This window comes from Pinus tabuliformis, chromosome 4_2 (assembly GCF_031772625.1).
Source record: "Pinus tabuliformis cultivar Carrire ecotype Pingquan chromosome 4_2, CPIR1, whole genome shotgun sequence".
In the NCBI taxonomy this organism is placed as follows: domain Eukaryota; kingdom Viridiplantae; phylum Streptophyta; class Pinopsida; order Pinales; family Pinaceae; genus Pinus; species Pinus tabuliformis.
The window spans coordinates 445,536,405-445,547,113 of NC_142304.1; the positions used below are offsets into that span (position 1 = coordinate 445,536,405).

The 10,709-nt window shown below is 36.1% G+C and overlaps 1 protein-coding gene across 1 annotated transcript; it reads left to right on the forward strand.

Moving 5' to 3' along the window:
* The first annotated feature begins 2,833 nt into the window (after positions 1-2,833).
* On the forward strand, positions 2,834-10,188 carry LOC149169884 (replication protein A 70 kDa DNA-binding subunit A-like). The gene is made up of 9 exons (XM_089425369.1): positions 2,834-3,056; positions 3,214-3,381; positions 6,037-6,089; positions 6,359-6,666; positions 6,782-7,151; positions 8,245-8,534; positions 8,667-9,036; positions 9,184-9,738; positions 9,898-10,188. The coding sequence occupies exons 1-9, from the start codon at positions 2,834-2,836 to the stop codon at positions 10,186-10,188; spliced, it is 2,628 nt and encodes an 875-aa protein (XP_089281495.1).
* Positions 10,189-10,709: the final 521 nt, after the last annotated feature.

Below are 10,709 nucleotides of genomic sequence, written 5' to 3' on the forward strand. Positions count from 1 at the left end.
AATATCCAATGTGGGTTATGAATAAAATATTTTAATATGAGTTAATATTGATGGATACTTAAAAATATTTTAATAATAATAAAATCATTTTAATGTGTGTTGATGAAATGGCTCAATGAACATGTTATGTAATATCTGTAACATTCAAAAATACAAGTTGAACAATGAAAAACTACACATTGTTTTTTGCACTCTAAAATAAGTATGCACCTAAAGAAATTTGATCCCTCTCGACTCAACTTTGATCAATGTTTAAGATAGGTCTATGTTGGTTAAACTTAAAAAATTATAAATTAAGTTTACATTAAAACAAATATAATAAAATAATAAATAATTATTTTTTTTATAATTGAATTATCTTCCTTTCAAATATTTTGGGAAGAGAATTCTCAGATTTGATCCTCTGGGTTCTTGGTAGATGAGAGTTAAGATGGATCTAGGTTGGCTTAATTAGTAATTATAATGATAAAGATAATTAGGAACTGTCTTTCTTATTTTTTATTTGTTTTATTTATATTTATTTTTTACCGAGACAAATATTATACATGAAATTACAACATCTGTAATACACTGAGCTTATTAAATTTATGTTTTTATTTTATTTTATATGTTTAATTTAATTTAATTTTTATTTTATTTTGATCAAGTGAAAATGTTGAAGGGGACAACATCTCTACTATATTGGAGATCTATGTTCAATGCAAAAACATATTGCTCATGAATATTTAGAAAAGAGGGAAATCCTCATTTTTTCAAAATATATATTTTAATAAAAAAATATGATTTCAAGCAAGAATGTGATTTTTTGTTGTTTAAAATACATTTTTAATGCATAAATGAATTCAACACTCCAATTCTACAAATGAAATAACTTAAACTCAATTTTTTAAAACGTCATTTCATTAAAAAAAAAAAAAAAACACATTACTCAAATATAATATTAAAAAATATACCCATTTAATTGAGATATGCCTTTTTATTCATTATTTAATTTAGGGAAGTCCATCTAAATATGTTACAACAATTATTATTACTAATTAAATTATTTCTTATAAGCATAGTTTAATTAATAGACGAAATAGTTTTTTTCATGGTAATTTTTTTTGTTAATTTTAATTTAATTTTTAGCGTGTCCAATCCATTTGTACATTAAAAAATGTATTTTGGATAAAGAAAAATCACAATCTTGCTTGAAATTGTATGACTTAGTGAAAAACACAACATTACTCAAATATAATATTAAAAAATATACCCATTTAATTGAGATATGCCTTTTTATTCATTATTTAATTTGGGGAAGTCCATCTAAATATGTTACAACAATTATTATTACTAATTAAATTATTTCTTATAAGCATAGTTTAATTAATAGATGAAATAGTTTTTTTCATGGTAATTTTTTTTGTTAATTTTAATTTAATTTTTAGCGTGTCCAATCCATTTGTACATTAAAAAATGTATTTTGGATAAAGAAAAATCACAATCTTGCTTGAAATTATATGACTTAGTGAAAAACACATTTCACATAGAAAATAAAGTGCACTTTTCTTATTTATACAGTTCAAATGAAAACAAATTTCTTTATAATAAATTTAATTAAAATCATAATTATTTTTTTAATTAAATATTAAATTTTTAATGTATGATTTCACATGAATGCAAACAAACCTTATCATACTAATTAAAAAACACTAATTCTCATCATTATTCATATAAATATTTTAATTTAAATGTATTCAAAATTGAAATTGTGATCCAAATTCTTGCCAATCAACACAAACATAAAAATCTTGCTTTAGATAGTTCATTACTACTTCTGAGTACCAGCGTTGAAATGAATCACATTCGTCTTAAACCTAAGATACCAAATTTAGAAAAATAAAAAATAAAGCATAAAATATGACATCACGTGCATTTACATGGTCATTGACCTTTTTTTGCAATGAATTGCTCAGGTGGAATGCTATGGGCCATTGTAAAGATGTATTTATCTGGTGAATATATATATATATATAAAATGTGTTTGTCTTATGTTTGGGCATGACAATTTGACAATTTTTTTTAAGCCACTAAAAAAGTATTGTAATTTAATGGCCCTTCCTCACCTCAATGCATTTTGCAGTGACCTGGATTGAACCATATGTACTGGTATATTGATTTTAATAATATAAACTTGTCATTTTTTTTCTTGTGAAAGGGAAAAAAATTTCCTCTAAACCCCCCGCATCTAAATAGTGGGTCACAACTATGTCCTTCAGTGGAATTCTCTCGAGACCCTGCTTTGTTGGAGTACTTCCACACTGACTTATCTCCAGTGACTACAACCATCATCTTCAATTATTAAACAAAATTGAAATTAAAACCCTTGTTAATGAAACCTTGATAAAAATACAACACAAAATACTTAAATCATAATGCTCTCATCTACCTCTATTGAAAGCCACCACCATATCCACTCGCCCATCTAATAAATTGTGCTCACTTGATATTTCCTTTCCTCCACTTGATATTTGCTCCATTATATTTATCATTATACTCCTTTAATGAGCACATATCTACTAGTTCAAAGATAATAAACTGAATCCTTGGTTTTCAACTGTCTGGTTTGATTGATTAATTAATTAGGCCGATAGGCCTTCCTTTGAAAGGGACTTTCGTCATCCCTTTGTTCCTCATACTGACACGTGGCATCGGATTCTGAATGGCCCCTTTGTTCCTCATACTGACACGTCGCATTGGATTCTGAATGGCATAACCAGGAGTTTTTCAGTCTCGTGCAGGTAGCGTCAGAATAGAGCGGGACAGTTCTGCGAGGGAGTGGTTCTGCGAGGGAATGGCGGGTCGTGTTAACTTCCTGCAGTTATCTTCCACCTTATGCATTAACTGTTCTGCGGTTCCTTTGGATGTTAGAGCAGAACCTGATCCACGGTTTGTTTTCCAGTTTGTTCGACAGCCTCACGCCCTGAAGACAGTCCTCAGATTTTGCAAGCGCAAGGAAAAGTTCATCAGCCTATTTTTAGCTGCAAGTTTAGCCGTGACAGAGGTGATCGCTCCAGGCAAGTTTTCAAACCTATTCACCTCATAGCATTTCATATTCAGAAGAACCTGTCTTTTGTTTTCCGAAAAACTGTCGGTACATTCAAAGTGTAAACCTATCAGATTGTCCATGTAAGGAAAACTTAAGAAGTTTAGCTATCTATCTATCTAAGGCAGGGGAGTTGCATTTGGATGTTAGAGCAGAACTTGATCCACGGTTTGTTTTCCAGTTTGTTGGACAGCCTGAAGCCCTGAAGACAGTCCTCAGATTTTGCAAGCGCAAGGAAAAGTTCATCAGCCTATTTTTAGCTGCAAGTTTAGCCGTGACAGAGGTGATCGCTCCAGGCAAGTTTTCAAACCTCTTCACCTCATAGCATTTCATATTCAGACGAACATGTCTTTTATGTCGGCCGACTAGAATTTGAATGGATTCTTGATATGAAGAAAAGGGTCGGGTAATTCTGCGAGTGTAGAATGTAATTTCTTCCACAAATCTCTTTTAATTTAGCAATGCCAGTTCACATTATAAGAATCAAGGGTTTCTGTAGTAGGATTTCTATAGTTTTATGCTTAATACATGTATAAATTATATAACTTCTAGAAGAGTTACATTCGCATGGATTATTTGTTTATTGTTCATGGCTTATGATTGGACTATTCAGTCCTTGCTTATAACTCTTTCTTAGTCTTTGGATGTTTATTTATATATGAAAATTTTTGGTTCCACAATAATTAATTTCTCTTAATGAAGGAAATCTCTGTTGTGTCTGATTAAAGCTATGATGCCTTAACCACCTATCTTCTCTGTGGTTATGGACTGTTATCTTATTCAAACTCTCCGCAATACTAGATTAATACAAGCCTTTTTTATAGCCTCCATGAAACATACACAATTGCATATGTTCCCTCTTCTACGAAAGGGTGCAGTTGGAAAGCCATGTCCTGAGGCATGAATGCGTAGCTTTATCCCCAAAGGTTGAATGCTTAATACAAGTTATATTCTTTGTTGAATCCCATATTCAAATCCCAAGGGATAAACTCAGGATATAATCAATGTAGCCCCCTAAATGGTTAACTTCCAGTCACAGTTACTGAGGGTAAACTCTGATCTGTCTAATAAAATAGCAGGTACCAGTTCACATGATGCCAAGTGTATCTAGGGGTTCAGTGCTTTGAGTGGGGTGCTAACTACTAACTTAGGTTAATGAAGCCATTCAAGTGACTTGGAGATCTTCTGTGTACATCATCCATAGAGAGATTATTATACGCATATGAGGACGCTTCAAACCATTCTGTGGGTTTTGACAGGTTATGTAGCTTGCCTGGCATATATGTTGCCCATGCAATTATTAATGTGCAGATGCACAGTGATCAGGATACTAATGCTGAGTAGGCTCCTATCTATGTCTCAACAGTATCTGGGATTTTGTTTATTTATGTTGGAAATCATACCCTGTTTGACTCAGTTGCTCTGAATTTTTCTGGACATACCTAGAAGTTTGGATCTGCCTATTACTCTCTTACAAGTTAGAAGATGTCATTGCAGCTGCAATGATATCCTGTGTGACTTTTGGGGACTCAAGGAGCAGTGTTGAAGGCTCTGTGAATGCTTTCTAAGATGCAATGGAGCTATCTAATATTTGACATTTTCCTGGGGGAAAACTATTGATGATCAATTGTCAGCATCCGATTGTGTGGCTGTACATGATGGCTAAGTTTGCTTTTTTATAAAAGTTCTATAATAGGAGATAGTTAAGTCGATTGCAGTAGTAGCATTAAAAGTCCTGGAAAGGCAATGTAACACTTGAGCATCAACATTTACTTCAGTGTCAAAATGGAACACTCAGGCTTTATAATAAGCTGGGATGGTGGATATATTGATGCATGATAATATCCTGTGAGCTTGGTTGGGCATACACATCATTCCCTCTTAAAATCTAAAGCTGAGTTGATATTATGAGGAACACAATATTTCTGATAGATTAGGGAGATTATTGGTTATGTATGTGTTCAAAACTTGCTTCATTGCTAGGAAGATAAATTGCTTTACATTGAACAACATATTTTTGTCATGTATTTGAAATGAAATATGCTTTTGGATGATCTATGGTGAACACGTCTCCCACATGAACATCTGCTGGTTTCCAAGGAGAACACAGTCCGTAGTAGGGGCAAGTTCTCATGATCTATCTATTTATTGGGCTGAGGCTCCTCCCTAATTCTCTTCAACATATGTCATTCTACTCTGAATTCTGCATGTGTGGTGCGTAAGAAACTGACATACTAACAATTCCACACCTAAGGATAGGTAGGAGGTGAGGTCATACTAACAATTCGACACCTAAGCATAAGTATGAGGTGAGGTCATTCAAAGCCCTTCCTTTCAGGTCATGAAATTACATGGGTTGGTAAGGCTAAAATTATATTCAAACTGCCCACATTCTTTCTCCTTTCACATCATACTCCATTTCCCTCTTTTTAACTTTGTACAAAAAGAAAATGGGAATTGAATTACTCCTCTTTTCCAGATCGCTGCATTTAGGTGGATTGGTCAGGCTGCAAATAAATAGAAACTGCCCATGATAGTCCGCAATCTGGCCACTGTTATGTGACTGATGGAATTTGATTGTTGGTATGGTCTGCCCACTGTTTTCAAGGTCCTGTTTCTGATAGTTCTTCTATATGCCTGGACTGAAGGAATGTGTGAACTTTCAGATTCAATAGCTATAGATGGTGTTTGACGAGCGTGTTCACTATATGCAATGCCTGCTTTTCAACATCCCTAAAATGTGCAGAAATGCACAAGCCTAGTGAGTACACCCGAATATAGCATATTAAAGAAAAAAATTGTGCATTGTTCACATCATACTTAATATATCATAAATTATTACAAAGCCATATGGAGTCCAGTCAGCCTTTTAGAAGGGTCTGGAAAGGGTAAATTAAGTGAGTGAAATACATGGCAAATGCCTTGATTGAACAACATCTCTTAATGTGTAGGATCAGTATTAGGATTGGCTGAGAAATTTTCCTATTTCATTGATGTTTTGCCGGTACTGTAAGACTATAAGCATTTTTGAGCCGCTTGAGGTGCTTCTAAATTCCAACAAAATGTAGCTTTTCCCTGAATCAAATAACAAGCATTTCGTTAACGTGGATTACCTTGGGTGGTTAATATGAGAGGTTATTCTCCTCCCCGTGTAGGTTGTGCCCTTATTATTGTTTCACCATCAACAATTAGCCTTCTTAGATTAGATTCCGCATTCATGTCACATCTTCTTTGACTAGAATTCTGTATTGTGGTGAAATTGATGAATTGCAGGTACTCCTATCACGGGAAAAAGAAACCTCTTGTTCTATTATGGAGACAACCTTGACACCGAATGCCATTCCTCTATTGCTGAATGGTTGCACCGAGATTCAACCAATACTTCAGATAATCGATGTAGGTTTCGTTACCTCATTGAAAACAACATCCTCGCACTTCCACATTACTATATCTGATGGAGCACATCAACATAAGACTTTGCTACCATCCGCATATGGCCCACAAGTTGTCTCTGGAGACATCCAAATTGGATCAATAATTCTGCTCAAAAAAGCAACTTGCACGGTGCTCCAAAACTCCTCGTAAGGCCCACCATTTGAAATCACCCTCTTTTACTTTTTCCCGCCTAGCCGTTTTTTGCATCAAAAGAAGGAAAATGGAATCTTTATTAATTCATTTCTTACTTGTTTACATAAGGTCCATCCGAGTCGTTGAGCTTGAAGTTGTGAAGCGCTCAGCAGCGTTGATGAAGGACACATCGACGCTGCAACATGCACAGGCGGGTTCAGCCCAATTTAGCTCTTCGTCAGCTGAATATACCTTGCCCTCTTTAGTTACTCCACCACCTACGGCAACAACTACAACAATTCCATTCACGACACTCAACCCTTACCGAAAGTATTGGTCTATCCAAGGTAGAGCATCTGCGAAGACATCATTGAAGGCATACAACAATGTGCGAGGCTCAGGAAAAGTTTTCGGATTTGACCTTATCAACCGTGATAAGGAAGAGATCCACCTTTCTGCATTTGCTGAACTGGCCGAATCTCTTTACAATCTAATTCAGGTTGGGCAACTATACATTGTATCAAATGGCACAGTGAGAGAAGCAAATCCAAACTACAACCACCTCAAGAACAAATGGGAGATTTACTTGTCTGCTGCTTCCACTATCAATCCATGTCCTACAGATGATCCAACGTTTCCCTACCAGAGCTTTCACTTCAAGAATATTGTTGAAGTAAAAAATGCAACTCCAAATACAAATGTAGATGTCATTCTTTCTCCTTTCACATCATACTCCATTTCCCTCTTTTTAACTTTGTACAAAAAGAAAATGGGAATTGAATTACTCCTCTTTTCCAGATCGCTGCATTTAGGTGGATTGGTCAGGCTGCAAATAAATAGAAACTGCCCATGATAGTCCGCAATCTGGCCACTGTTATGTGACTGATGGAATCTGATTGTTGGTATGGTCTGCCCGCTGTTTTCAGGGTCCTGTTTCTGATAGTTCTTCTATATGCCTGGACTGAAGGAATGTGTGAACTTTCAGATTCAATAGCTATAGATGGTGTTTGACGAGCGTGTTCACTATATGCAATGCCTGCTTTTCAACATCCCTAAAATGTGCAGAAATGCACAAGCCCAGTGAGTACACCCGAATATAACATATTAAAGAAAAAAATTGTGCATTGTTCACATCATACTTAATATATCATAAATTATTACAAAGCCATATGGAGTATAGTCAGCCTTTTAGAAGGGTCTGGAAAGGGTAAATTAAGTGAGTGAAATACATGGCAAATGCCTTGATTGAACAACATCTCTTAATGTGTAGGATCAGTATTAGGATTGGCTGAGAAATTTTCCTATTTCATTGATGTTTTGCCGGTACTGTAAGACTATAAGCATTTTTGAGCCGCTTGAGGTGCTTCTAAATTCCAACAAAATGTAGCTTTTCCCTGAATCAAATAACAAGCATTTCGTTAACGTGGATTACCTTGGGTGGTTAATATGAGAGGTTATTCTCCTCCCAGTGTAGGTTGTGCCCTTATTATTGTTTCACCATCAACAGTTAGCCTTCTTAGATTAGATTCCGCATTCATGTCACATCTTCTTTGACTAGAATTCTGTATTGTGGTGAAATTGATGAATTGCAGGTACTCCTATCACGGGAAAAAGAAACCTCTTGTTCTATTATGGAGACAACCTTGACACCGAATGCCATTCCTCTATTGCTGAATGGTTGCACCGAGATTCAACCACTACTTCAGATAATCGATGTAGGTTCCGTTACCTCATTGAAAACAACATCCTCGCACTTCCACATTACTCTATCTGATGGAGCACATCAACATAAGACTTTGCTACCATCCGCATATGGCCCACAAGTTGTCTCTGGAGACATCCAAATTGGATCAATAATTCTGCTCAAAAAGCAGCTTGCACGGTGCTCCAAAACTCCTCGTAAGGCCCACCATTTGAAATCACCCTCTTTTACTTTTTCCCGCCTAGCCGTTTTTTGCATCAAAAGAAGGAAAATGGAATCTTTATTAATTCATTTCTTACTTGTTTACATAAGGTCCATCCGAGTCGTTGAGCTTGAAGTTGTGAAGCGCTCAACAGCGTTGATGAAGGACACATCGACGCTGCAACATGCACAGGCGGGTTCAGCCCAATTTAGCTCTTCGTCAGCTGAAGATACCTTGCCCTCTTTAGTTACTCCACCACCTACGGCAACAACTACAACAATTCCATTCACGGCACTCAACCCTTACCAAAAGTATTGGTCTATCCAAGGTAGAGCATCTGCGAAGACATCATTGAAGGCATACAACAATGTGCGAGGCTCAGGAAAAGTTTTCGGATTTGACCTTATCAACCGTGATAAGGAAGAGATCCACCTTTCTGCATTTGCTGAACTGGCCGAATCTCTTTACAATCTAATTCAGGTTGGGCAACTATACATTGTATCAAATGGCACAGTGAGAGAAGCAAATACAAACTACAACCACCTCAAGAACAAATGGGAGATTTACTTGTCTGCTGCTTCCACTATCAATCCATGTCCTACAGATGATCCAACGTTTCCCTACCAGAGCTTTCACTTCAAGAATATTGCTGAAGTAAAAAATGCAACTCCAAATACAAATGTAGATGTCATTGGTGTTGTTACTTCCACGTCACCTGCATCAACAATTCGACGAAAAGATGGAAGTGAGACATTAAGGAAAACACTCATACTAAAGGACAGGTCGGGTTTTAGCATTGATGTAACATTATGGGGAGACCACTGTGACTACATCGGACAGCATCTTTTTGAATTCTACTCTTTCGACAACCCACCAATTCTTGCAATCAAAGGAGGCCGCGTGTCTGAATTTAATGGCACCACAATAGGGACGATACCAACGAGCACTCTCACAATAAATCCACAGGTTGAAGAAACTCAGCAACTACATGCATGGTTCCGTGAAACCGGCTATAGCTCTTCTTCTCCATCTTTGAGTAGAAACTATGGTGTTGCTTCGAAACGTGCCCTGCCACGAAAGACGTTTCATGAAATTGCTGGCATGCAGCCCTCTGATAAAGCAATCTGGGTTTCAGTTCGAGCAACAATTACTGCTCTTCATATGGATGACTTCTACTTTCTAGCATGTCCACTAGATTTCAATGGAAAACAATGCATGAAGAAGGTTGTGGAGCATTCTAACAATCTTTGGCATTGTACAAAATGTAACGGTGACTTCCCAGAATGTGACTACCGTTACAAACTCAAAATTGAGCTACATGACCACACCGGGAATCTACAGAACGTCACAGTTTTCAATGATGCAGGGAACGAGCTCATGGGCATCACGGCTAAAGACCTGTTCCTACTTTCTATCGAACCAACTGATCTACAGGAAATTTGTGGCCGGATTTCAGGGCACCGTTTCCAGCTAACACTTTCCATTAAAACAGATTACTTCAACGGTGTTCAACGCTTGCAACCAATACTGATCAATTCAGAGGAAATTCAATATGCCTCTGCATGCAAGGAAGCGCTCACTGACATTCAAGCACTGTCCGCTCCAAAACGACCTATTGTTCGCCGCCTGTGAACTTTTTCTTAAGGCTTCATCTACCACGCCTGTTTGTACATAAACAAACATTTCCACACAACTAATTGTCTCATCTTTGTAAATTACACACCCATGTTATTATGATGAAACCTGTAGTTTTCATTGCAAATACTCTCTTCCAGTCATTCCAACATATGTATGTTTGCCATTTACATTTTACGTAATATAAATATCAACATTTGTAAAGAGTCACTACATATGTGTCTCGTTCGTTCTCTACATGCTACACATTGATCCCTTGCTTGCTAAGCTATTCATTTTATCGCTCAAACATGTCAAACAAATTTTTTTTTAAGAAAAGGGAACGAAATATTTTGAATCTTGTTTCTCTCCTCTCAATGAAAGATACTGAAATAACATATGATTTCATAGCATTCCTAATTGTATGTTCTCCGTTCTACCTAATCTACCTATCTTCACCGATGTTGAACTAAAAAAAATTTAAATCTATGTTCAAAATATAATGTTCCAATTTCACAATGGATGTGCACCCAATAAAA

Bases quoted from the DNA above. Each gene is read 5' to 3' on its own strand.
- LOC149169884 (XM_089425369.1), top strand. From the start codon at position 2,834: ATGGCGGGTCGTGTTAACTTCCTGCAGTTATCTTCCACCTTATGCATT. The intron at 7,152-8,244 runs GTTGGGCAACTA...GATGAATTGCAG, and splicing joins CTCTTTACAATCTAATTCAG to GTACTCCTATCACGGGAAAA. The intron at 9,037-9,183 runs GTTGGGCAACTA...TTTCCCTACCAG, and splicing joins CTCTTTACAATCTAATTCAG to AGCTTTCACTTCAAGAATAT.